At 55.8% G+C, this 26,392-nt stretch overlaps 1 protein-coding gene across 1 annotated transcript in view; it reads left to right on the top strand.

The window, feature by feature from the left end:
- PYGB (glycogen phosphorylase B) overlaps positions 1–26,392 on the top strand; it is a 33,972-nt gene that overhangs the window by 5,641 nt on the left and 1,939 nt on the right. The window contains exons 2-19 of the mRNA XM_055431032.2: positions 5,136–5,237; positions 7,638–7,716; positions 8,939–9,042; positions 10,462–10,593; positions 12,105–12,216; positions 12,506–12,588; positions 13,413–13,556; positions 13,983–14,075; positions 15,142–15,288; positions 15,873–16,036; positions 16,699–16,813; positions 17,172–17,273; positions 17,791–17,938; positions 20,846–20,904; positions 22,467–22,608; positions 24,097–24,304; positions 24,745–24,879; positions 25,901–25,967. Of these exons, the coding sequence (XP_055287007.1) occupies positions 5,136–5,237; positions 7,638–7,716; positions 8,939–9,042; positions 10,462–10,593; positions 12,105–12,216; positions 12,506–12,588; positions 13,413–13,556; positions 13,983–14,075; positions 15,142–15,288; positions 15,873–16,036; positions 16,699–16,813; positions 17,172–17,273; positions 17,791–17,938; positions 20,846–20,904; positions 22,467–22,608; positions 24,097–24,304; positions 24,745–24,879; positions 25,901–25,967 (2,136 nt within the window). The remainder of the gene's footprint in view (positions 1–5,135; positions 5,238–7,637; positions 7,717–8,938; positions 9,043–10,461; positions 10,594–12,104; positions 12,217–12,505; positions 12,589–13,412; positions 13,557–13,982; positions 14,076–15,141; positions 15,289–15,872; positions 16,037–16,698; positions 16,814–17,171; positions 17,274–17,790; positions 17,939–20,845; positions 20,905–22,466; positions 22,609–24,096; positions 24,305–24,744; positions 24,880–25,900; positions 25,968–26,392) is intronic.

Below are 26,392 nucleotides of genomic sequence, written 5' to 3'. Positions count from 1 at the left end.
TAAACAAATCTCTGTGTGTGTGTCCTATAGATTCTGTTTTTCTGGGGAACCCTGACTTATCCAAGCTGCTGTGGATGGCAGGCCTTTTATATCTTTATGAAATGTTGTAACCCATCTCATTTCTGCATCCCAGCCCTTTTTAGATGATTTTTTTTAATTTATTTTTTTTTACTGCATCACATGACATATGGGATGTTAGACCCCCCACCAGGGATCGAACATTTGTGCCCTACATTGGGAAGGTAGAGTCTTCATCACTGGACAGCCAGAGAAATCCTTGATGATTTTTAAATGTTTATTTTACATGATTTCAGACTTTGAAAAGTTGCAAGAGTGATGTAAGAATTCCCATATGCTCTTTATCCGAATTCCCCAGTTTTAACTTGTTTGTTATATCCTTCTCTCTTTATAAATACATTTTTTTTTCTGTGAACCATTTGAAAGTAAGTTTTAGGCTTGATAACCAACAGTTTACCTCTAAAAACTCAAATATGTGATTGGAAAAAAATCAGGGAAACTGGCTTATAACAGAGCACTTAAAAAAAGCTTGGGGTGTTCACACCATCACAGTGTTGTCACCTGCAGACCTCACTCGGCTTTGTTGGTTGTCCCACTGATAAGAAATACAAGTAAGAAGACTGAGAGGACTTTATACATCTTTTCAGATATACCTCCTTCCCCACCCTGCCCCCACCCCCTCAGTAAGCAGAGCAGGCTCTAACCCATATGGGATCCCATACATTTTAAGACACGAAGCAGGTGAACACAGGCAATAGATGGTTAGCTCTTTCTACCTTGTAGAGAAGGGGGTTCTTAGAATATGGCGAAAGGGCAGGAGAAATGAATACAGAAATTTCGAAAGGTGATTGGATGACAGAAAGATTTCGCTAGATCTTCTGGAGTGGGATTACATATAATTTCAGTTTTAGTTTAGTATCTTTTCTCAGCCTTGAAATGTCACTTCAAGGTGAAAGTAGCTCTGTTTACCGGGCTTCCCAGGTGTCGCTAGTGGTAAAGAACCTGCCTGCCAATGCGGGAGACATAAGAGACATGGGTTTGATTCCTGGGTTAGGAAGATTCCCTGGAGGAGGGCATTTCAACCCACTCCAGTATTCATGCCTGGAGAATCCTATGGACAGAGAAGCCATAGGGTCGCACGACTGAAGCGACTTAGCAGGCACGCACAGCTCTGTTCACAACACTGAGTTATAATGCTGAGTCACAGGTGGAGCTTGACGTGGTCCAGATCACTTAATATAAATTGATCAGGCTCTGGCTATCAGTCAGTGACAAGGAGGCCTCCGCGACTGTCTGGCTCTGGGATGGGCCGGGTGGACTTCGTAGGTAGGGCTTAGCAGCATGTGAGGTAGACGGCCCAGGACTAAACTGACGTCATGGAGCGCAAAGTGAATCTGTTCCCTGCAGAACTAAATGATCTCTAAGATCCCTGCAGGTTCTCAAATCCTGTAATTTTATCCCATTTTACATTTCCCAGATTTACTTTGAGCAAACAGACCTATGTTCTAATCGTAGGTAACAGTACCTAAAGTTTAAAAAAAAAAAGTTTGTGGTCTCAATTGAGACACAGCCTGCCAGTTAGGGGAAACCAAGATTCCTTGGGATTTCACTCCAAGGGTGCGTGCTGAGTGTGACTTTGTAGGTTGGGCCCTAAGATGTGTGGTAGATACCACCCTTCCTCTTCATACGAGCAGAGTTGTGATTTTATATAGAAAGCCGTTTCCTCCAGAAAGCTCCTCGGATGCAATGGCGTGGATGTGGAGACGTGTTCAGGACAGGAGTAAGCCTCAGCTCTCTGGCCAGTGAGGGGGCCACCCGCCCCCCTCCACAGCAGCTCTCCTCTTGCAGTGGGATAACAGACACAAGGGGGCCTCTGAGGCTTTGGAGAGGCTGGTAGGGGCGGTCCCACTGGAGCTGACCTCTGTGTTGGGTCAGTGATCAGTGTCCCTGTGTCATGTCAGGGCCAGTTTTGTCTGGCAGGAGCCTCTCTGTGCTGAGAGAGGGCAACTGGTGAGTTAAGATGACAGGAGGCTGTGCGGCTGCATGTCCCTGGCACAGATAGAATTGGGTTCTTGGTGGCGGGGGGTGGATTGCCCCAGTCTGCACCCGGCTTCATTGCCATAAGTGTTGAGAAAATTCTTTGTTTCCTCTTCCTGCAGAGCATTCAGACCCTGCCGTTAAACAAGGGCTCTAAACACACTTTTAGGAGAGGGGGAGGAAATTGGAGATCTCAGAAAGCCCAGTTCTGTTATTATTAATCTCAGTTCTATAGAGAGCAAAATGAGGCTATACCTATTTATATCAAACTCCATGTTCGTAGAGTTCACTAACTCCTAAGACTCTTGGTGAAGTCACTCCATCGTGTCTGACTCTTTGCGACCCCATGGACTGTAGCCTACCAGGCTACTCCATCCATGGAATTTTCCAGACAAGAGTACTGAAATGGGTTGCCATTTCCTTCTCCAAGGGATCTTCCCAACCTGGGGATCGAACCTGGATCTCCCGCATTACAGGCAGATGCTTTACTATCTGAGCCACCAGGGAAGCCCCTTAAGACCCTTTAGGAGATTAATATGCTGTATAATATTTGCATTGATTATGTTTTCATCTGTTTTTGTCGAAGGGTGGGCTGCATGCAATAAATAAACCCAATTGATAAAAATCAAGGCTGCCTCTAAGCCATATAACACTTGTTACAACCGTATTGCAAAGAAGGAACCCAGCCAAAAGGTTCAGTGACCTAGTTCAGCCCTGGACATGGCTCCCCAGAGGTGTGTTTCAAGGTTAAGGGGTCCCTGCTGTTCTCAGGCTCCAGGAGATGAGTGTCCGGTTTTCAGTCAGAACCCCTGAGCCAGGAGGCTCTGTCCAGGGTTGCAAAGATAGTGCCGGGACACTGGGCTGGGCCTAGAGGGCTGTGGGCCCACAGCAGCAGAATTTGAGGCCAGCAAGTATTGGCTCTTTGCAGGTGAGCCCCTGGCTTTTTCTTGGACCAAGCCTGTGCCCTCAGCTATTTTTGTTTGTTTTTTCCAGAATTACCACCCTGTTCTACAGGTTCCACACCCCTCCCTGAAAATCTGGCCTGGTGAGGGGCCCAGCATTGCTGAGTCCAGGGTGGACATGGTGCTTTCAGGGACATAAAGGGACCATGTCACCCCATCTGCCGGGGAAGGAACCAGGACGGGACCCAGTCTGTATGGTTCAAATGTCATTGGCCAGCTTCTCAAGAACCTTCGGTTCTGATGGTTTCACACCAAACTGTCTTAAGGAAACTGGGGAAAGCAAAATCAACATGTGTGGTGAAGTTATAAAAGTACTCCTCACACCGGCAAAAACAGCAGCAGGAAACAAGGCACAGACCTTGAGACCAGAGCTCCGGCCAGGCGGGGCCTACAGAGGTGCCTAGCCCAGGGCTGACCCTGGTCGGTCCCTTTTGAGTGGGGACAGTGCTTGAGGGACCCCAGTGCCATGGTTGTCCCTGCTGTCCTCTTGTGCAGGGAGCCATAGGAGACTCTCCAGGGCCTGTTTGCAGAACTAAGTACACTGCTGAACCCTGGACACCTGTGTTCAACTTGGGAGGAAAGTGAAACAGATTCAAAGATTTTAAGGCTGATTGCAACATTTTATGCCTCAGCACCCATCTCTTAGGAAAAGAGATAATCACGCTATTTTCCTAGTGCTAGTGTGCTAGTTAAAAGTTGGAAAGATCAAACTACAACTTTTATAATACATATTTGTATGAATAGTTACAGGCAAAATGAAAACATCTCAACCATATCCCTGACCTGCCAACTTCTTATAAAATCTCTCAGGAGAACCCTGGAAGGAGGCCGGTGGGGGAAAATGCCCCTTGTTTGTGCCTGGGAGAAAGGAATGTTCACAAGATGTTCACTCGCTCAGACAGCTAGGCACTGTCATCTCGGTGTGTTTGCTCGTTGGTTACCAAGCCCTGTGGGAACCCCATATACTAATAAATCAGCTCAAGTGTAGGGTAAATACCGTCCAGGACGATGAAAGGTCAGGAAGAAGCAATGGGCCGTGAGCAGCAGTGACAGCCATGGTGGGTAGAGAGAAGCATGTTACACTGTGATGAGTCTGTGACTTAAAGGACACTGGAACGTGGATGGGAATTTTGAAGCCAGGCATTCATATGATCAAAAAACGTGGAAGAAAGGCTGTCTGAGACTGAAATCTGTATTTTTTTTGTATGCATGCATGTTCTTTCGATTTGTAGATTTGATACGTATGGAAAGTTTTCTTAAATTATATTTTTAAAAAATACATATCTTTATTTAGCTCCACTGGGTCTTAATTGTGGCATTCAGGATCTTTCTAGTTGTGACCTGTGGGATCTGGTTCCCTAACCAGGGATCAAACCTGCTTTGGGAGCATGGAGCCTTAACTGCTGGACCAACAGGGAAGTCCCCCCAAGGCCTTACTCTGGATGACTGGAAGCAGCATGGAGGTCCCGTGTAGGAGCAGGACTCTGTGGGCTGGATCTCAACTCTGCCACTGCCTTTTGTGCCCGTGGCCCATCGGGTGGTCACAGGGGCAGACAGCCCCAGGCGAGGGAAGCATTGGAATCCTGCATGATCCCCAGCAAGTGTCAGTGCTTGTCTCTTCTTTTATACAGAAGTTTATCTCTCAGTCCCCCAAAGTCAGCAAATAGGCAGCAGATGGAAATAGGCAGACATGTCCATCCGTCTCTCCCATTGTGTTGACCGTGCTGTTGGCACTGAGTGCCCAGTGCAGGTGTCAGGAGCTGTTCACCCTGCAGGGCTGGCTCACCCCTGCCAAGCACAGACAGGGCTCCGCCTGCCCTGGGGGTCAGTTCCCCACCACCTCCCTGCCCCGCCTCCCTGTCCTCAGGGGAGGTTCCTTTTTGTCCACTTAGTGACTCCAGAAGGGCAGTGCACAGAATCTGCTTTTGAAGGACCTTCCCTTGGGGGAAGCCCCTGGAAAGGTGACATTGGCCAAAGCTGAAGGGAGGGAGCCCATTTTAGGGGTGCGGGTAAGTGCAGTGTTGGCTGGGTGCAGCCTCTCAGAAGGTCCGCTCTGCACTGGGATCTTCTACATGGGGTGGAACCAGCTGTCTCAGATGCCTTCTCTTGCTCCCTCAGCGCATCTACTATCTGTCCCTGGAATTCTACATGGGCCGCACCCTGCAGAACACGATGGTGAACCTGGGCCTCCAGAATGCCTGCGATGAAGCCATCTATCAGGTGTGGTCCTTGGGGCCGGGCTGCTGGGGTGGCCTCCTGTGGGCACCGAGCCTTAATCCAGGCCCTGCGGAGGCGGGTACTGCCATCTGGGACCAGACGCAGGGGTGTTGAGGGGATGGGTGGTGAACGATGCACCTTCTCAAGGAGAGAAAGTGAGGACTGGATGGGAGCTAATGCCCAGAGGGCAGGGACGGGGGCAGGTTTTGATGTCGAAGCTCGAAGCTTCTCAACCATTGTGCGTCACATGCCCAGCCCACATGGCAGAAATGCCTGATATCTTTCCATTTCTCTTTACTGAGCTGGTGGCCCACCTCCAGCTCCCCTCTTCCACCGTAAAGACACTTGTCCTGCACCTGCTTGTAAAATTGCCCTTCTCTCCTACTCGGAATTGTTGTCGTTCAGTTGCTAAGTCATTAATGACTCTTTGAGACCCCGTGGGCTGTAGCACGCCAGGCTTCCCTGTCCATCACCAACTCCTGGAGCTCACTCAAACTCATGTCCCTCAAATTGGTGATGGCATCCAATCATCTCATCCTCTGTCGTCCCCTTTCCTTCTGCGCTCAATCTTTCCCAGCATCAGGGTCTTTTCCAGTGAGTTGACTCTCTGCATCAGTATTAGAGCTTCTATGGACAGAGGGGCCTGGTGGGCTATAGTCTATGGAGTTGGAAAGAATGGGACACGACTGAGTGACTAATACAAGCAGTGGAAAGTACAGGGAGGCATGCATCTTTTCAGACATTGTACATTTTTTTCCCCTAAAATGCTGTTTCACTTGCTGTTTAGCTTTTAGTTAAGCTTGCGTTGGGAAGTTTCCGTGTGATGGAACTTGAGAATCTCAGACACATGTTGGCAGTGCCTGCCTTTCAGGCAGGACATGGGTACTAGAGGCTGTGAACTGGACTGTCGATGGTGCAGCGCTGGACGGCCTCCTCCCCAGGTCCCCAAGTTACAATGCAGTGTGAAAATAAAACACGGGAGACTTCCCTGGTGGTCCACAGGTTAAGACTTGACCTTCCAAAACAGGAGGTACCGGGAGCTAAGATCCCACATGCCTCACAGCCAAAAAAGCATAAAACAGAAGCAATATTGTAACACATTCAATAAAGACTTTTAAAAAAATGTTTTAAAAAAGAAAAAAACATCCCACCGCTGCATCACCCCAGGCTCCAGTTTCAGAGCAGGTTCCGCTAAAAACTAGAAATTCAGAAGAAGCCACTCTCTCCTGAGTGTGCCATCAAGGACACACAAAATTATAGGAAGGTTTAAATATACATGGAAATTGACTGTGTGATGAACGTCTTCACACACCATCATCACCTGGTTTCCCCAGTCTTCAAGCCCAAGTCATGGCCGGTCTGATTTCCCGTATACCCCCACCACTCCCAAGTTATTTAAGAGCCAATATCAAATGATGTAATAGTTCACATGTAAATATGTCATTAAATATTTCTTTTCTTTTTCTTTGGCCAAGCTGCACAGCTTGCCAGACTCCTCTGTCCTTCACTGTCTCCTAGAGTTTGCACAAACTCATGTCCATTAAATTGGTGATGCCATCCAACCATCTCATCCTCTGTCGTCCCCTTTCTCCTCCTGCCTTCAGGTTTTCCCAGCATCAGGGTCTTTTCCAGTGAGTCAGCTCTTTGCATCAAGTGGCCAAAGTTCCTATTTTATAAATAAGTTTATTTGTACTATATTTTGGTTCCCACATATAAGCATTATCACATAGTAGCTGTCTTTGTCTGGCTTATTTTGTTTGGTATGATAATCTCTAGTTACATCCATGTTGCTGCAAATGGCACTATTTCGTTCTTTTTTATGGGTGAGTGATATTCCACAGATATATACCACATCTTCTTTATCCATTCATCTTTCCATGGACATTTGGGTTGTTGTTTCTATGTCTTGGCTGTTGTGAAAAGTGCTGCAACAAACATCGGTGCACATGTCTTTTCCAGTTAGGTTTTCTTTTCACTGATACATGCCTAGGAGTAGGATTGCAGCATCATATGGTAGTTCTTTTTTTAATTTTTTGAGAAACCTCCATACTACTCTCCCAGTGGCTGTACCAATTTACATTCCCACCAGCAGTGTAGGAGCATTCCCTTCTCCCCACATCCTAACACCAAATTTTAATGTTGGATTCTCAAGTCTATAAGCAGACTCTAACCTCTGAGAAGGCAATGGCAACCCACTCCACTATTCTTGCCTGGAGAATCCCAGGGACGGAGGAGCCTAATGGGCTGCCGTCTATGGGGTCGCACAGAGTCAGACACGACTGAAGCGACTTAGCAGCAACCTCTGATTACTACAATCTCACAGAGTTTAAATATCTTTCCACCTATTACTTGAGGGAAAATATGAAGTACTATTAAAATGTTAACCTCTGTTTCTGTTCACAGTTGGGGCTGGACTTGGAAGAACTGGAGGAGATAGAAGAGGACGCTGGCCTGGGGAACGGAGGCTTGGGGAGGTTGGCAGGTAACCTTGGCCCCCGTGCAGGACAGGCCTTTCCTGACATGGCGCTTGGTCAGTGTGCTCACTCGCACACAGCAAGGCCAAGGTCAGCCGTGCTCCCAGCGCTGGCCTGTCGGGGCACATTTGTCCCTCAGAGTGGATGGGACAGTGTGTCCTCCAGGTCAGAATCTTTGCCACCGGTAGGAAGAAAAAATCAACTTATACTGTTCTCTTTCATACATGGGGCACTTCATAATTATGGAGAGCAGACTTGCCAGTCCTGGGGACCTGGTGCAGAGAGAGGTTTCCAACACACCTACCACCCTCGTGATTGGGAGGGAGACAGGGATAGAATCACACACACATATACAAACATAGCCCAACTTAAAGCACCTGCTCCTGCCTTACAGCAGTGAGCTGACTGTCCCGAAGAGGCAGAGCTGTTCCTCTCGGAACTGTCGCTCCCCTCTTACCCAGTTTGAGAGTAGCCTCAGTTTGGTGTTTTTTTAGTTTGGGGTATTTTTCCCTCTCCTGTTTTAATTATTTTTGCCGGCCTTTATGGGGCAAAGGAACTGGGTTAAGAACTCGGAAGTGGAAGCAGCAGTCCCAGTGAGACGGATTGCACTGTGTCCTGCTGGGCTCTTGGGCCTGGAGCTTCTGGAGCAGAGAGGATCGATTCTGTGCCACCCTGGAGTGTGCAGGGCCCCAGAGTTTACAGTACCATGCAGCGGCCCCACCTGCCCCTTCTGAGAGGCATCCTCCTGTGAAAGGAGCAAATACCCTAACGTTGTGTGTGTGTGTTTATGTTTTCAGAATTCAAGTTAAATTCTGCAGACATTATAAGTGCAGCATATGTTTCTGGCAGATGAAACATCCCACAGATCTTCACCCCTGGCTGGGTCTGCCCCACATCGGGGGAAAGGCCCTGTGCACCCCGCTTGATGGGGGGACGGTGTGTGGAGATGGGCCGAGTTTGGCCATGTCCTTTGTGTTCATCCTCCTTCCCACGCCTCCAAGTAGTCCCCACGTTGGTGCTGTCTTGGCCCTAGGCTCTCAGGCCAAAGGGCCTCAGAGGTGGGGTCCATTTTCCTTTTCATGAGACCTGAGGCCAACAGGTCCCCACGGTGGCCACTGCCTGCCACCCTGGGGGCTGCCCCCCCAACACGGGTTGTCTGCTTGCCTCGGTGTCCGGGCCTGGGCTCAGAGGCCTCGGATCTGCTGACTGTCCCTGTGTTTGGACTTCCAGCCTGCTTCCTTGACTCGATGGCCACCCTGGGCCTGGCGGCGTACGGCTACGGGATCCGCTATGAGTTTGGGATTTTCAACCAGAAGATTGTCAATGGCTGGCAGGTGGGTGTGGTTTTCTTCCTTCTCTCACTTGCGGCCCTTGGGCGCACAAGAAAGTCTCCAGGCACTGTCGGATCTGCTTCTGGACTTTCTGCTCCTCCAGGGAGACTGCGTTCCGGCCCTGGGCAGAGCGGAGCGGGCAGGGGGGCTGGTGCTGAGGGCCCCGGGTGCTCCGTGCTCTGCGTGCCATCCCCTCGGCCAGCAGGGCCTGTTGCCCGTGCGTTCTCATTGCACGTGGCTTCTGTGTGGCTACAGGACGTCTGGCGGGCTCAGGCCACAGCCCAGCTGGGTCTCTTGTATTTGGAAAGATGCTGCTTCTGCAGACAGCTCATGATCCTGCTCTGCACAGGGGACCAGGCTCTGACGTTGGAACCTCACTGATGTACAGGGAAGGAACACCTTCCTGCCACCAGGAAGTCAAAGGCAGGACCAGTTCTGTGATGAGTGTCTGCCTGCTCCAGGCAGAAGGGTCTTGCCTTCTGTGGAGTCCTGAGGGAGGGACTCGGGAAGCAGTAACCTCAGCCACGTTACTGTCCCCAAACCACGACCCAAATGCTCCTTCTTGGGACTTGCCTCCTTTCTGTCTCTGTGACTTGGTTGTCCTGGACATGTGGTGTAGACAGAGCCGTCTTTCTTTTTCCTGACCTGACTGTCCTGGGCACGTTATGTAGATGGAGTCACGCAGTGCGTGGACTCCGAGTAACATCTCGAGGTTTGTCAGTGTGCCTCAGGACTTCTCCCTTTTACTGCTAAATTCAAACCATTCTTAATGGCTTTTTATTTTGATCTATTCTTCTGCATTTTATGTGAATTTTTTTAATAGTCCAAAAGTGAAAGTGAATGTTACTTAGTTGTGTCCGACTCTTTGCAACCCCATGGACTATACAGTCCATAGAATTCTCCAGACCAGAATACTGGAGTGGGTAGCCTTTCCCTTCTCCAGGGGATCTTCCCAACTCAGGGATCAAACCCCGGTCTCCCGCATTTCGGGAAGATTCTTTACCAGCTGAGCCACAAGGGAAGCCCAAGAATACTGGAGTGGGTAGCCTATCTCTTCTCCAGTGGATCTTCCCGACCCAGGGATCAAACTGGAGTCTCCTGCATTGCAGGCTGATTCTTTACCAGCTGAGCTACCAGGGAAGCCCTAATAGTCCAAAGCGTTCACTTTTAAATCGAGAGCCTTGACCAGAATTGGGAATCTTTACCTTGTAAATCAACTACAGTTGTGTTTCCATGCTGGGGCTCATCATCTGGCTGGCATGGTGGTGCGGGTGGAGGGTGGGGCCCACCGATGCCCAGGACTGCCTCCCCCCGTCACCTGCTGCCCCCTGCCCTCACCTGCCGCCTTCCCTCACCTGCTGCCCCTCATCCTCACCTGCCGCCCCCCCACCTGCTGCCCCTCCTGATCTGCTGCCCCTTCAGGTGGAGGAGGCTGATGACTGGCTGCGCTATGGGAACCCCTGGGAGAAGGCGCGGCCGGAGTACATGCTGCCCGTGCACTTCTACGGGCGTGTGGAGCACAGCCCCGAAGGCGTGCGCTGGCTGGACACGCAGGTACCACGGGCGCTTGCCAGGGCGGGGAGCTGAGCACAGGGACCCTCAATTTGCCTCGTGTCAGGGGCTTCCCTTGGGGCTTCCCTGTGGGAGCTGCCTCCCCAAACACTTGGTCAGGATGGTTCAGACCCCAACCGTGAAGCTACCACTGTAGTTTAACAGGAGCTGTGTCTCAGGGTGTTTTGTGGCAAGCAGGTTGGTGCCGGGAGGGGCAGGGCACTGGGGGCAGCTGGTGAGAACAGCTCTGCATCCCGGGGGCCGGTGCTCACTCAACGTGTAGCCCTGGCTCTCAGTAGGGCCTCCCGGTGTGGCTCACCAATCATTTGGAGCCATCAGTGCCCTGGGCAGGGAGCCCTGGGCGGATGTCGCAGAGCGGAGCATTCCCACCCAGCTGGGCCCTGGTAAGGGGACCGGGGCAGAAACATCAGGTACTGGAAAAGCATGGTGCTTGCCCCGGCGGGCACACACACAGAGTCCCCCCAGCTCAGAGATGGCAGGAGGGTCAGAGGAGGGCTTTGTAGGGGGCGGGGCGGGGGGTATAGTTTGCAGTGAGTAAGAAAGAGTCTTCTGTCCAGTGATCTGGGCAGATGAGCAAAAACAGGGCAAGCCCATGAGCCACAGGTATTTTTGTGGGCCGTCCAGATTCAAGTCTGAACTGGGACTCAGGCCAGGCAGGCTGGCAGCCCAAGATGCAAGAATAAGTTGTATTTAATTTTAAAAAGTGGGGAAGGGGTCTGGTCTTCTAGGTGTGTGTGCCTGTAGAAGACAAGTGAACGAAGGCCTGGAGACCCCAGCGGGATGCGATGAGGGCGTTCCTGTGGGGCCGGGCCATGGAGAGGGTCGGAGCGGTTTGGAGATGCTACACAGGGCCGGTCAGGGACAGGGTTGCAGGGAGATGGAAGGGAAGGATGAGGCTGGGGTATAGCCCCCTACCCAGTCCTTTGTGGCTCTGGGAGCTGCCTTCACACCCTAAAGCCTCCTTTGGAAATGGACCTGAGTGTGAGCAGCCCCACAGGAGGGCCCGAGGGTGGCAGGCACCCGAGGCAGGGGCGCCTCTGTCAGCTAGAGCGCACTGGTGCTTCCAGGACACAGGGACGGGGAGTGGGGATCACGCAGGCCGCTTTGGTTTGCTGCAGTTCAAGGTCAAGGCCACAGGAGGAGCCTCCACAGACATGGGACATGGTCAGAAATAGCAGCTGTGTGTGGGGCCAGGCCCAGCGAGTCCCGGAATGGAAGTTGCCCACGCAGAGTTGAGGGAGGAGAGGGCAGGCATGGAGGGTGGGGGCTGAGGACACAGGAGGAGGGGCTGCCCAAGGCCAGGTGACCGTGGACACTGGCATGGAAGGTAGGAGCTGGAGGAGGCCGGAGAGAGGTCGGTGTTATTCAGGACAGGAGGAGAGAAGCCAGAGGAGGGTGGGTGGCAGCCACTAGCGGGAGGCTGCTTCTATGAGGGAGCCACCCCAGCCTCGGGGGGCACAGCCCAGGTTGGGGACCACGCTTTCCCTTGGCAGGTGGTGCTGGCCATGCCGTACGACACCCCAGTGCCGGGCTACAAGAACGACACTGTCAACACCATGAGGCTGTGGTCCGCCAAGGCACCCAACGACTTCAAGCTCCACGACTGTGCGTCCCCTCCTGTCCCCACTGGGGCCTGATCCCAGACCGACCCCAGCTGCACTCACAGCCCACGAGGCTCCCCAGCACGGGAGGGCTGAGGGTGGGTTCCCCGTGAGCCTTAGGCTTCCCAGGGACCCCACCTCCTCCAGAAAGAGCCAGGGCCTGGGGCTGGGAGGGGCCGGGCAGCAGAGCAACTGTGGGGCGCCTTCTGCTCGGGAGTGCTTACCCTCAGACCCATCAGGGTGCTTGGGAGCCTGATAGGCTCACGGGTCCTGACCCCGCTCTCTGCCCTCAGTCAACGTGGGTGGCTACATCGAGGCGGTCCTGGACCGGAACCTGGCCGAGAACATCTCCAGAGTCCTGTATCCCAACGACAATGTGAGCAGCTGCTGCAGTACCAGGGGGAAAGGGGGCTCCCATCTGTGCTGCCTCTCAATACAGGAAGCTGGGCTCCATCAGGGCCCCATGCACCTCACACTGGTCTCAGCTGACCTCCTGATAGTGAGGGCAGACACGGCATCCCTGAGGGGGCCCAGGAGCCCACAGCCTCACACCTCCAGTCCTCCCCGTAAAGACAGGGCCGCAGAGCCCTCAGACTTCACCTGCCGCTGAAGTCTGCTCTTCAGTACCTGGTGGGGCTCCCTAAGAATCGGGGGATGCACTTATCGGGCGGGGCCGGCAGTGCCTGTCCTGCAGTGACGCCTTGAGACCCACACGGTCGTGGTTTGAAAATCTCTTTGTAGGCATTTCCTCACATGCCAGATGGGGGTCTCAGCCACATGCTCCACGGCCCCCAGATTCTTAGCGGACGAGCCCTTAGGGTTTGTCCAGCTCTGTGGGTGTGGTTTCTGTTTTACCAGTGAAATATGTGTACACAGCAGCACAAGGCCCTGGGCTGAAGGGCTCACAGGAAAATGCCCCCCCACTCCCCATCCCACCCCCCAAGATTGCAAGTAGAGGCTCCTGCTTCAGGCATGAGGCCTCTAGACACCTGCACCCCGGAGGTTGTGTTCCTGGCCTTGGCCCCTCACAGGGCGCTGTGACCCACTTCTGGCTGCCCGTTTACTCCTTCCCTGTGTGAGGGTCACCTGACCTTGGCCCCAGATCTGGGCTGAGCCCCAGCCTGGCCCCGCCCTGGGTTGGGGGCCCCAGGGCCCGAGGCCGAGGCTGAGCCCAGACATGTCCTCTGGGCATGTCCGCAGTTCTTCGAGGGGAAGGAGCTGCGGCTGAAGCAGGAGTACTTTGTGGTGGCTGCCACCCTGCAGGACATCATACGGCGCTTCAAGTCATCCAAGTTCGGCTGCCGCGACCCTGTGAGGACCTCCTTTGAGACATTTCCAGACAAGGTGTGCTTGCAGAGGGGCTGAGCGGGGAGCCAAAGCCGGGCCGTTTCTGGGCAGGGCCTCCTCCTTCTGACCATGGTGGGCTGGGTGGGCCAGGCCAGGCCAGGCGGGCAGTGGCTCCATAGCCTGGGTCTCCATGTCCCCAGGGACTGGGCCTGGGATGCTGTGAAGGGCCCCGTTGGGCAGAGCAGCTAGGTTGCAGGCTCAGTGGAGAGGTCAGCCACCTGTGTCCACCAGGCGGGAGCATCGTTCCGAGGTGACCTGCTCCCTGCTCCTCGGCTGGGTTCCACGCTGGGACCCGGAGCCTGTGCCATGCCATCCACTGTCTGCAGCCGGCCCCGTGACCAGGCTCCACGGGTGGGCAGCTGGGGACCCCAGTTCTGCACGAGTGGTCGAGAGGACTGAAGTGGTCGCCCCATGTCAACGCAGGTGGCCATCCAGCTGAACGACACCCACCCAGCCCTCGCCATCCCCGAGCTCGTGCGGATCCTGGTGGATGTGGAGAAGGTGGACTGGGACAAGGTGAGCACCGAGCCTGAGGCCTGGCGCGGGGTGAGCTCCACACCCCGCCCCGACGGCGGGGCTGAGGGCTGGGCTGGTCCTGGGACATGGAGTGGGGCCTCCCTGGGGGCCTCAGGAGAAGAGAGGGACGCTGTCCCTGGGAAGACAGGGCCGGGGGTAGGAGGACGTACAGGAGCGGGTCTGGGGTTTCTCCCGAGGGCAGAATGCTGAATACAGGCAGCAGGGCAAAGGCCAGAGAAGAGCGGTTTTCTGGACAAGAAAATGATTCTGACACTTCTCGGAGCTTCTCACGTATGCTTCGTCATCTTAGAACTGTGGCCAAAGACCCAGAGGTGTTCAGCTTACAGAAGTACATCGTTTATTTATGGGCTTGTTCTCCTTACCTCACTTATTTTGGTCCTATACTCTTCAGTGGGATTTTCTTGATGTCACTAAATTTAATCAACACATATAGCCATTGTACCCCCTTTTAGTGCCAGAGCCCCTTTCTGGTTCGGGCTGCACCTGGGGTGGGGCTGAACCATGCAGTTCACCTCTGGCCAGCAGAGGGCGCGGCCGCACACTTCACCCCCTGTCCCTGGACCACGGGTATGAAGTCAGTTTGGTGGAAATAAAGCTGCCTGGAGCTCTGTCGGGTTTGCAGAGGAAACTGGGGCCATTCCCAGGTAGCGAAGAGGTGCTTGGTTCCGTGTATGTCCTGGGTCATGTCAGGAGAGTGAATCGATTCGGTGTGTGTGCTGGGTCACATCAGGAGAGCGACGGGCAAAGCACTCACCACAGGTCTGGGAAGCTCCAGGCCCTAGAGCAGAGACGTGCGGCTGGCAGGGCCCTTCCTGGTGGCATCTGAGCACCTGCCTCTGACCCTACACATGCCCCTTGGCTTGGCATCCGGCCGCCTGTCTTCTCTCTTCACTGTGGGGTTTCCGGAATTTTGGGAGCTGGTCTGCTCTGTTCATTGTGGGGTTTCTGGAGTGTTGTGAGCTGGTCTTCTCTGAACACTGTGGGTTTTCTGGAGTGTTAGGAACTGGTCTTCTCTGAACGTTGTGGGGTTTCTGGACTGTCACAGGCCTGGGAAATCACCAAGAAGACGTGTGCGTACACCAACCACACGGTGCTGCCTGAGGCCTTGGAGCGCTGGCCGGTGTCCATGTTTGAGAAGCTGCTGCCGCGGCACCTGGACATCATCTACGCCATCAATCAGAGGCATCTGGACGTGAGCACAGCAGGGCGGCGGGGGTACACCTGCAGGGCCCGCCTGTCCTGCCGTGATGTGGGGAGGAGGGCCACGCCTGCTCCCCTGGGCCTTCCTTTTCACTCCATATCAGACTGTCAGGTCTGGAACAGGTGCTTCTTGAACAGAATAGCCTCTGCTCACAGAGGGCCTGGGGCCTGGGGGCTGGCCTTTGGCAGAGATGTTGGCTGGTCCCCACACTGGGAGCCCTGCTTTCGGGGTTGGGGGGAGCCCTTTTTCCCATATCGGAGGAGGTTCAGATGTAAGTGTCTGTTCCTGGCATGCCAGAGGCCTTTGTCCTGAGACATCACTGCAGCGTTTGGGTGATGGGGAAAGTCACCCCTGAGACATCACAGCAGTGTTTGGGTGATGGGGGAAGGTCACCTGTGTCTTTTCTCTGTCACGCATAGAGAGGATGCTATGTGGTTATATCCTGCCTGGGCCACTGGGCGCAGCATCTTCATCTCTTCCTGTGGGTCACACAGCACCTGCTCAGCTCTGAAGCCTGGGCTGCGGCCGGCCTGGGGGCACAGCCCCTCCCCCCACTCAACACTTTGTCCTTGCAGCACGTGGCCGCCCTGTTCCCTGGGGACGTGGACCGCCTGCGGAGGATGTCGGTGATCGAGGAAGGGGACTGCAAGCGGATCAACATGGCGCACCTGTGTGTCATCGGGTCCCACGCCGTGAACGGCGTGGCAAGGATCCACTCGGAGATCGTGAGGCAGTCAGTGTGAGTGGGGAGCACCCTTCGGCTCCCACCCCATCCCTGCCACCTGCAGTACAGTGGCTGAGGCCGATAACCGCCCAGAACTCGGTGGTGGGAGGGTGAGCCTCTGGCTTGATGGGCGATGCTGGGGGTGAGCCCTCTTGTCACCAGGAGCCCCTCCGGCTGTCGGTGTTCTCCATCTCTCCAGGTGGAAGATCTGCTCCTGGAGCCCCTGCTTAGGGATGAGGGGCCCGGGCCAGATGGGGGGAGGTCAGGGCTGAGGTCAGGGCAGAGGTCAGGGCTGGGGCTCATCCCCGAGAGGAAGGAGGGATTCCGAGGGCAGGTTCCCTGCTCCAGCCTCTCCATGGGACAGGATCTGAGAATTCTGTCTTTCAGTCCTCCTCCCAGTCCTCGAGTGGGACACCTGCCATGAGCGCCCTGTGGCCTGTGTCCTCAGGGCTGGCCTGAGGCTTTGTGTGATGCACCGGTTCATCCCCACTGTCTGTCCGTGGCCTGCTGTCAGGACCACTGGGAGGAGGCCAGGCTCCAGCCACCTGCCGAGGTGGTCGGGCTCCTGGGGAGACAGAACAACTAGGCTGGGTCCGGGGCTCCTCCAGAGGGCCCTGTGCTCTTTGCCTGCCTTGTTCCAACCAGCGTTTGCCGAATCACCTGTGGTCTGTGTTTAGCTTTAAGGACTTTTATGAGCTGGAGCCGGAGAAGTTCCAGAATAAGACGAACGGCATCACGCCCCGCCGCTGGCTGCTCCTGTGTAACCCAGGGCTAGCAGAGACCATCGTGGAGGTGAGGCCGGTGCCCCCGGGCCCGCCTGGGGCTGTGTGGGTACGACCCACCCCCTTGCGTGTGGAGGGTGGGGGCTCCTGGACGAGGGGCTGGGCACTGCCACCCACAGGTGTGACCAGCCTGGCGGTTGGTCAGCAGCCCTGGTGGTCCATGCAGGAGTTCAGAGGGGGTCCTGGGCTTCAGGTCCAGCTTGAGTCCTGACGAGATGTGTGAACTGGGAATGCAGTCGTTGTTGAGCTGTTCCCGTGTTCTCGAGCGGCCCCCGGTGTACAGGATCTCCTGGGAGGGGGTGTGGTGGAGAGGAGCGGCCAAAGGGGACGCAGAGCACGGAAGCCCTGTCTCCCTCACGGCTCTGCAGAGAATCGGGGAGGGTTTCCTGACAGACCTGAGCCAACTGAAGAAGCTGCTGCCACTGGTCGGGGACGAGGCGCTCATCAGGGATGTGGCCCAGGTCAAGCAGGTAGGCCTGATATGGGGCCAGGAGCCCAGCCCCCACTCAGCCCTGCGGAGGAGCCCTGGGTCCTCTGGGAGAGCTTATCTGGGGGGGAAGCGCGTGGGAATCGACGCAGGCCCCGCATCTCCACTCGAGGTGCTGTCTGCGCCCCCAGGCCCCCCACAGCCGCCTCACGGCCAGGCAGGCCGGCTCTCTGGACAGCCTCTGAAAACTGAGACTGACCCTCTGCTACGCCACTTGCCTGGCCCTGGGGGCCCAGAAAGAAGCGTTTTCTTCCGGGTCTCCGTCCTGCCTTCTCGTCTCCTTTTTCTGCTTTTCTCACCCTCGCTTCTCCCCCAGGGTGTGCTTGTTGGCCTGGTTTCTCGCTCAGCTCTGATCAGTGTGGATCCACTCTCAGGGTCGCGCTTCCCCGCTTCTGCCCACGTGGCCCCCGTCCCTGGGGCGCCCCTCCCTGCCACGTCTCTGACGGGCTCACAGGCTCAGCCCTGTGGACAGCCCACCGTCCTTACCTCTGTTCTCCCAGGAAAACAAGGTCAAGTTCTCCGCCTTCCTGGAGAAGCAGTACGGGGTGAAGGTCAACCCCTTGTCCATGTTCGACGTGCACGTGAAGAGGATCCATGAGTACAAGCGGCAGCTGCTCAACTGCCTGCACGTGGTCACCTTGTACAACCGTGAGTGCCCTGCCCACACCCACCGTGGGCCAGGCCTGTTTCTCACGCGCTCGCTCTGACGTGACACGCTCGTGCTAAGCAGCGGTTTCTGGTTTTCTGTGTTCAGGGCAGAGCAGCTGCAAGGAGTGAGATGTGAACTCAGAGGTTGGGGAGCTTGGGGCCCAGGGGACACCCTGCCTCTGGGGTGGGGCCCTGGGGGCCCTGAAGGCTAGGTTGTAGGCTCGGTGTAGCCTTTCTTTCCCATTTAGTTATTATTGTTATTGGACTTGTTTAAAGTTACCTGGAGACACTACTCAGCAAGGGAGGCCTTTGAAGTGCACTTTTGGAAGATGAGATAGTATGTTACATCTGTACACCTGAAACTAGCAGGTTTAAATGGCGTTTAATTTTGAAGCACAGGTGAATTGAAGACCCCCCCAAACCACAAAGTTGCTATCAACGTTTTCTAGTTCTATAAATGAGGTAATAAAGACTGAAGGAAACCCACATGGTTTTTAAAATTTTGTAAGTAGTAATAGTAACATAGTAGCAGCAGAAGTAACATAGTAATATTAATAGTAAAATAGTAAAGTGAATCCTAATTTTGAAAACAAAAGAACCACAAATACAGCTCTTCTGGAGAATGTCAGCGCCCCAGTTCGCAGGAGGGAGACTTGGTCCCAGGGGCCCCACCCAGTCACTCATGAGACAGTTCAGATGCCGGTTTCCGTTCAGCGACTCTGACCCAACGCTCAGAAAAGACCCAGGGGAGCGCCCTGCCTTGCGTGTGACCCAGGCGTCTCCTGGGTCAGAGACGGCAGTTCCTAGAGACCTTGTTTTGTGCTGTGGTTTGCTTTCACAGTTGTGATTTTCTGCATTTCCTTTGTCGTTGCCCCAGTGGTGCCCCCGAGTCCCCTGCTCCTGAGCAGCGGGGCAGGTTTCCTGGAGGCCTGCCCTCCCTCCCCGCCCCCTCTGGTGGCCAGGGCTGCCTACTGCCCCTGCGCAGCCTCTGCTTGGGGCCGTGGCAGCATTCAGATGGGGCTGGCAGGGTGTGCGCCTCCCACCCACTCTTCCGCTGGTGTGTGTGTGTGTGCACAGGGGTTGTGTGTGGTCTCCCATGGGCAGCTCCCCTCGCTGTGCCCTGACTTGGGTCCCAGTCTGCTGTGAGGGCCGTCCAGTCGCCCTCCTGCTTGGTTCCTGTGACCCGAGGTCTTCCGTGTCCGCGGCGTCAGTGGCCTTTCCCAGGAAGGGTGGCTGGGCTGAGGCGATGTCCTCGGCCTCCCTCTCTCCTCGGGCAGCGCGATCAGGAGGGTGGCCTTGCGGGGCAACTCTCTCGGCCGGCGCTCGGCCGGCTCAGCTGTGTCAGCCACTGGCCATCCGGTCAGTTCTCTCCATGCTCGAGGCCCTCTGAGCGTGTTGGTTGGTGTCTTCTATCCCGTCTAAGAAGTTCCCTGAAATCCATGGAAACCTGGATTCGGCTTTCTCCTCCCGGGGCTCCAGTGAGGTGTGTGGTTGGTGTTTTCTCCCACCTCCTTTTGCCGGCGATGGCTCGCTGTCTCCTTTTCTGCTCCGTGCTGTGTCTGCTCTGAGTCTCTGCCTGTTTCTTCTCCCTGTGGTTTCTGTGATCGGGTTGCACCTCATGGGGCTGTTCTGCCTTGTGTCCCGTGCTTCCCCCACCTTGGTGCTGCACTTTGGGCCATGGTCTCCTGTCTGCGTTGACCATCCTCATAGGCTGGAGACTTACGGGGGGCGGCTTCCACTTCCCTCATTTGTGGTGAAGCTGTGTGTTGGGGTCAGAGGAGCTGCATCAAGATCCTGGCCAGAGCCTTGTGAGCTCAGGGCAGCTGCACGCCTCCCAGCTCTAGACGCCTCTCCGAGGCCGTGTCCCTCTCCGAGGCCACGTCCCTCTCTGAGGCTGTGTCCCTGCTCAGTGATTCCAAGTCCAGGCTGGCTCAGGAGGCGCCATGGCCTGTGGGCCTCTGCCCACCAGGATGTCCAGGCCCCTCTCCGAGGTCTCCCTGTGGGAGAGGGGCTGACATAGTCCACCCACCCAGCCCTCAGGGGCTCTTCGCCTGCCTCCTCCTCTCCCTCCCCAGGAGGCTGGGATTCCTGAAACCCTGCACTCACAGCCCTGTCTCCTACCCATCTCGTGACCCGGTAGGACTTGCTCAGTGATCTGGAGTTCGCATATTTTTCTTCTTTACAATGTAGCTTGTGGATTTGGGGCTTTTTTTTTTTCTTCTTGTTCTCTAGGTCACTCTGTCCGCTATCTGGAAGTGGGAAGGTTCAAAACTCAGGGACTACAGGAACCTGAGGTCAGAGGTTAAAGATCAGGCACACCCCTTAGCGGTTCCTGTAGATCTCCTGGCCAATTTCCGACCCTGGTGAATACTGCTCAGGACAGCCCCGCACCTCTGTAGACACCACCACCCCGCTGAAATCTGAAAACCCAGTGGCCTGGCGAGGACACCTCATTCTGCTGGGGCTGGAGGTGAACTGTCTGCTCCTGTGCAGGAAAACTCCGGGGGGCTTCTCACCCTCTGTCCCAGCAGGGAGGGGGCTTGGGGTCTCACTGACACCCCACGAAGGCTGAAGGTTGATCACTACCATCCCAAGGTCAACGCATTTTCAAGTGCCCATCACATGCAAGGGCCTTCAGTCCTGGTCACCAGACCCAAGGATCTCCTGTCTTGGGCTGTTCTGGACACAAAGGTGCAGCTTTTCCACTGAAGCTTCTGGAAGAATCTGCTTCTGGTTAGCCTTTGGCACCAACCTGGATGCAGTGCAGAGTTCTGTAATTGGAAGCTCCTGCAGTGCACTGCTTGCATCGGGCTGGTCTCTGAGGACGCTGGTCACTGAGGCAAGTGCAAGGCTCAGGCATGTCTGGCTCCAGTTGCCTCACTTGACTGTCTTCTGTTTGTCTTGCAGGAATAAAGAAGGACCCAACCCAGGCCTTTGTGCCCAGGACTGTCATGATCGGGGGCAAGGTGAGGTGACGGCCTCTTTGCTCTTGCTTGGCGTTGGCCGGGAACATACAAACCATGATGCTTTTCTGCAGTGTCCCTGTATCTGGGGTGGACACTGTGTATGGCTGGGCACAGATCTGCACACAAAGCCTGGAGGTCCCAGCTGTGCCTCTGGGCCAGGACGTTCATGAATCTCATCAGCTTGGCCACAGGAAGGGAGCTGGATGGGGCCCCTGCCTGCCCAGGGCAGTGGGGTCCCCAGGGCCAGCCTCCAATGGGGGAGCACCGTTCCTCAGTGTGACTGCCAGCATTCCACACGTCCCCTGCACTTTTGTGCTGAGTGGACATCAGTCACTGGATGCTTCATCAGCTAGACGTGGGCCTGCTCTCAGCCTGGCCTCACGCGTTTTATTTACCGTGGCATGTGCTTCAGGACACATGATCGCGGAGTCCCACTGTGTCGCCAGGGGGTATTGGCGGGTCTCACCACAGGTCTCTGGACTCTAGGCCCCGTGTCCCTACCCTCTGCCACTTTTCCAAGGAGCCTGGGCACGGCTGCCTCATGGGGGCTGCAAGCAGGCCCAGGTTTGTTCTCTGCTCTGACTTGAGCAGCTCCACAGGTGGAGGCACCCTGTGGGCTCCCCCAGCTCAGACAGCAGTTCACACCCACCTTGTTCTGTCTCAGCCACCCCCCGACCCCCGACTCCTGCTGTTCCTGAAACAGATTCTGGACAGTACTTTGTTTCATTTGTCAGTATTTCCGTACGCATTTCTCAGAGATGGGGACTGTCAAAAAGTTTTAAAATGTTTTTTAGAAATGAAAATCTAGAGAAAAAAAGAATCATAGAACATCCACAAACCTGTTGCCTGACTAGTAGAACACAAACACTGTAACATTTCACCCCTAAGAACTTCTTCAGTTGTCTTCCCAATGCCGTTTTCCTGCAAAACCACACAACGCCACCATCACACTTAGAACACTTGACAAGAATTCCTCCATGTCATTAAATATCCAGCCAGGGCCACATGCCTGGCTGGCTGTCTTATTAGAAATCTTGAGTTTGTTTGAGTCAGGATCCAGTGAGGTTCTCACGCGGCGCTGGGCAGCTGTGTCTCATCCCATAGGTTTTCGTCCACTTTCCCCCTTTTTTTCCTCTGCGGTTTCTTACAGAAATCGGGTTGTGTCTCCCCCAGACCGTGTCCCTCTGGCATCTCCTAGAACCTTCGTGGGTTCCCCGTGTTTCCTGTAGGTTGGTAGTCAGTTCTCAGGGGTCCTTTTTCCCTGTCTCCATTTCTGAAAAACAAACTAGAATCAGGAAACCAAGCTTGAGGCTGACAGATCTGTGCGTGTGGGTAAGGGGCTGTCACAAGAGGCACTTGGTCGTCACCAAGGGAGCGGCTGGGGTGCTGCGCCCTGTGGGCCCGTCTGTCAGGTTGAAGGACACACAAGGATGCTGTGGCCTCAGCCCCCGTGGGGCCCCCTCCCACAAGCTGAGCCACTCAGCTGGACACATCGAAGCTGGGCTCCAGCAACCCTGCCCAGAGTACAGGGTGTGTGCTCTGTGCCCCTTTCCCCGTTGCAGGCAGCGCCCGGCTACCACATGGCTAAGAAGATCATCAAGCTGGTCACGTCCATTGGCGACATCGTCAACCATGATCCAGTTGTGGGCGACAGGCTTAAAGTGATCTTTCTGGAAAACTACCGGGTGTCCTTGGCCGAGAAAGGTGAGCCTGTCCTGCCTGGATGCAGCAGGTGATCCTTGCTGGTCAGGGCCTGTCTTGCCTTCAGAGAGATTAATGGCCCTGACACCACATTCCCCAGCCAGAGGGGCCCCGGTCTGGTAGCCAAGGCCCTGGTTTCTGTACTTCCTGCCCTCCCCTCCTCGTGCCTCTGCCCCTTAGCTTGGCCTTCCTGCCCCTGGGCTTGCTGTTGGTGGCCCATGCCCCCCGCCCTCCCCCCGCCCCAAGGATGCTTCTGCTTGTCCTCACCTGTTCACTCTGGCCTGCATCTGCTCTGGGGGCATCTAGCTAGGACCTCTCCACTGTGGGAGTCCTGGGTATGTGTTGCCACCCAGAGAAGGGCCTGTGGCAACATGTGCCTCAGAGCAGGGTTCTCCTGAGCTGGACCAGCCTTTCTAAGGCAGCCACTTCCAGAGACCTGGCAGGAAGTGCTAGGAAACCTGAGCCTGTGGCCCGAGTCACAGCCCCTCTGGTCCAGGGGACTGTATGCTGCCCTCCAGGCATCCAGTGGAGGGCAGGCTCCCACACTCCCTCCCCCTCCAGTGCGGCCAGGTCATCAGCACCATCCCTGTGGTCCCGCTACTGCCCTGGAGCATCTGTGGCTCCGGGGTTGGGTTGTGGTTCGTGCTTCACTGAGCTTCTCACACTTCTCAGGCCCTTTGCCTCCTGGAACGCCCAGGCCAGCTCCTGCACTTCCTAGAACTGACCTCGGGGACAGCCTGGGGTCAGGCCTCAAGGTCCCCAGCTCTTGGACTTGCTGTGGTCACATATCCACCATCCCGTCTGCCCATGTCCCTCTGCCTGAGGGACCAGGGGTGCCTGTGTCTCCATCCTGGCACCCGGGCCTGACCATGAAGACGGGGCCGGATTCTGGACTTGGCTGACCCCAAGTGCCCACTGGCCGGGTCGGGGAAGCAGCATCCATCAGCCCTGAGGACCGGCTGAGGATGCGGGAGCAGGGACACCGAGGGGAGCAGGGACACCGAGGCAAGCAGGACGGAAGCCGCGCTCCTGCTGCCATGGCGAGACAGTCACAGGAACCCATGTGTGGGAGAAGCCGCCCGGCTGCTGGGGGGTTGTGACTCAGCTGCTATGCCCGGTCTGTGCAGAGGGACTCCCGGGCATGAGGCCACGGGAGACTGTCCCCGATCCTCTGCTTCTGTGAGAGTCAATTCCTTTCAAAGTCGTTTAAGGAGCCTACGGGCTGATGGACTAAGACAGCAGTGATGTCAGGATACAAGGGAAATACCCCACCTGGTTTTGGTACAGCCCTGGTTCGCAGGTTCTAGAACAGAGGTCCTCTGCCACTGCAGGGCTTCTCGGTGACTCCACGTGGACCCGCTGCCTCGGGCTGCGCTTGGTCGGGAAGGGGAGCTGTGTGGGGTAGTGGGCAGCGCATGGTGTCCCCTTGCCGTTCCTGTTGCTCTTGTGCCTCCTGACTGACGGGTCTTGCCCATGCCCCACTTCCCGCAGTCATCCCCGCCGCCGACCTGTCGCAGCAGATCTCCACCGCGGGCACCGAGGCCTCAGGCACGGGCAACATGAAGTTCATGCTCAACGGGGCCCTCACCATCGGCACCATGGATGGGGCCAATGTGGAGATGGCCGAGGAGGCTGGGGCCGAGAACCTCTTCATCTTTGGCCTGCGGGTGGAGGACGTGGAGGCCCTGGACCGGAAAGGGTGGGTCCCTCTCGAGGCTTCCATCTCCTCTAAGTGTCCCCACACCTGTGGATACCTTGAGGGGGTCCTGGCTCGGCCTAGTTGACTGAAATCCCTTAGGGGACCTGGGGAGGCCTCAGGCACCAGGGGCTGAACCCAAATGGTGGGAACCTTGTCAGCCTGCAAGCACTGCCCCCTTTCGGCCCTGCTCCGTGTCTGCCACACACCTCCCTCTCCCCGGATTCCCTGATGGCTCTCAAGTTCGACTTAACGTTATTTTCTTCTGCAAGGTCCTGGCGTGGACTGGGGGGTGGGGGCTCTGCGGGAACCTTTGAGCAGCCCCTCCTGGAGGACCATCTCAGCCACCATGTGTCTGTACCAGGAGGAGGAGGTGGGGGTGATGTGCCCTCAGCGGCCAGCCCGGCCTGGTTACCTGCTCACGAGTCCACCGTCTCCTGCAGGTACAACGCCCACGAGTACTACAACCACCTGCCCGAGCTGCGGCAGGCCGTGGACCAGATCAGAAGCGGCTTCTTCTCCCCCAGGGAGCCCGACTGTTTTAAGGACGTTGTTGACATGCTGCTGAACCATGACAGGTGGGATAGGACCCTCGTCCCTCCCCACCGCTGGCTCAGGCAGCGGGTGCCCAAGATTGCACATCATTTGGGGCAAAGCCTGGGCTGCAGTGAAGCTCACTGCCACCTCAGCCCACGGCCAGAGGCTCGGCCACATCCAGGCACTCGGGCTTGTGGGGCCTCTGACTGTACTTGGCGAGTCTTGGAGCCTGGTAATGGGATTGCATGACAAGCAGGAGGTGATGTCACCTCTGTGGGTGGATGGAGGTGATGTGCCTGGGGTACAGGGAACCTGGGTGTTAACCACTCCAGGAGTGGTTCAGGTGGGATGAACTTGTGAGGCTACAAGTCTCCACGTGGTTGGTGTTTTATGACAAGGCCACTGACCAGGTGACGCTCCTCTGGGCACAGCCTTGCTCACTCGTCATAGGCTGACAGTGCCATCTGCCTTGACCAGAAGCCTCTGCTCCACCCTGGTACAAGGCGGGTCTGCTGAAGGCCGAGAATCGACCTTTATTCATTCCACTTTCGGTCCCTGTGGGTTAGTCTGTCGTGTTCCAATGAACGTCGTCTGCTGGCTTCTGTCAGACCCGATCGTCATTCCACGCGTGTCTGGGGCTGGTGTTCAGCCCTGCTGATTCTGGGATCTAGGAGGGACTTTACAGGGTTCTATGAATTGTGATCCCGATTCAGTTGTAAACAAAACACATTTATGTGTCATAAATCCTGCACCACCAGTTGTCAACTCGTGAGACCTGAGAACAGGTGGTGGTGGAGCCCGTGTCCCCAGGGCCCCCTGGAGGTGGAGGGGGACCTTAATCTGTTCTTCTAGTCCACGGGCACAGTTTCTTTCAACAGCATGGGGCTATAATAAGGTTTTTCTAGAGTAGTGTCTCCAGGACAGCAGTGTTGCTCAGAGGGCAGCCACTGTGGCCACCCCTGTCACATGGAGCACGAGGACACAGTCAGCCAAATCTGGGGGCCCTTTTCCTGACCTCCTATTTGCCACCCACCCAGCCCAGCTTCCTGTCTCCCATTTCAGGTTCAAGGTGTTTGCAGATTATGAAGCATACGTGGCGTGCCAGGCCCGGGTGGACCAGCTGTACCGGGTGAGGTTCTTGGGCCCTGGCAGGAAGTCACAGGGTGGGACCGTGTCCTGTTGTCTCAGGCCACTCCTGGGAGCTTACAGCTGACCGAGTGGCCCAGAGCAGGTTGGGCTTCTTCCTCTTGCTCAGGGACTGCCTCAGCTGGGCAAGTCTTCCCGGGCTACCGCCTGGGACCCTTGGGGCCAGGCTGCTGTCCACACCAGCACGCGTGCCCCTGCAGCCTGGGCACTGCCACAGAACTGGCGGACGGGGCAGGACTTCCCTCCCAGAGGCGCTGCCACGCCATGCCCCGGCCCACGGTCTGATTGCCTGTGCGCGGGGCATGAGGCCCAAGGCAGGAGACGGGGCTCGTGGCAGCGAAGACCTTTGTGTTTAAAGGGGAAGTGAACGGTTTCTTGGGCAGTGGACGCATCGCCAGTGAGCAGAGT

This window comes from Moschus berezovskii, chromosome 15 (assembly GCF_049115385.1).
Source record: "Moschus berezovskii isolate FMDL1 chromosome 15, NW_MosBer_1.0, whole genome shotgun sequence".
Classification (NCBI taxonomy): Eukaryota; Metazoa; Chordata; class Mammalia; order Artiodactyla; family Moschidae; genus Moschus; species Moschus berezovskii.
This window is presented reverse-complemented; position numbering and strand designations above follow the sequence as displayed.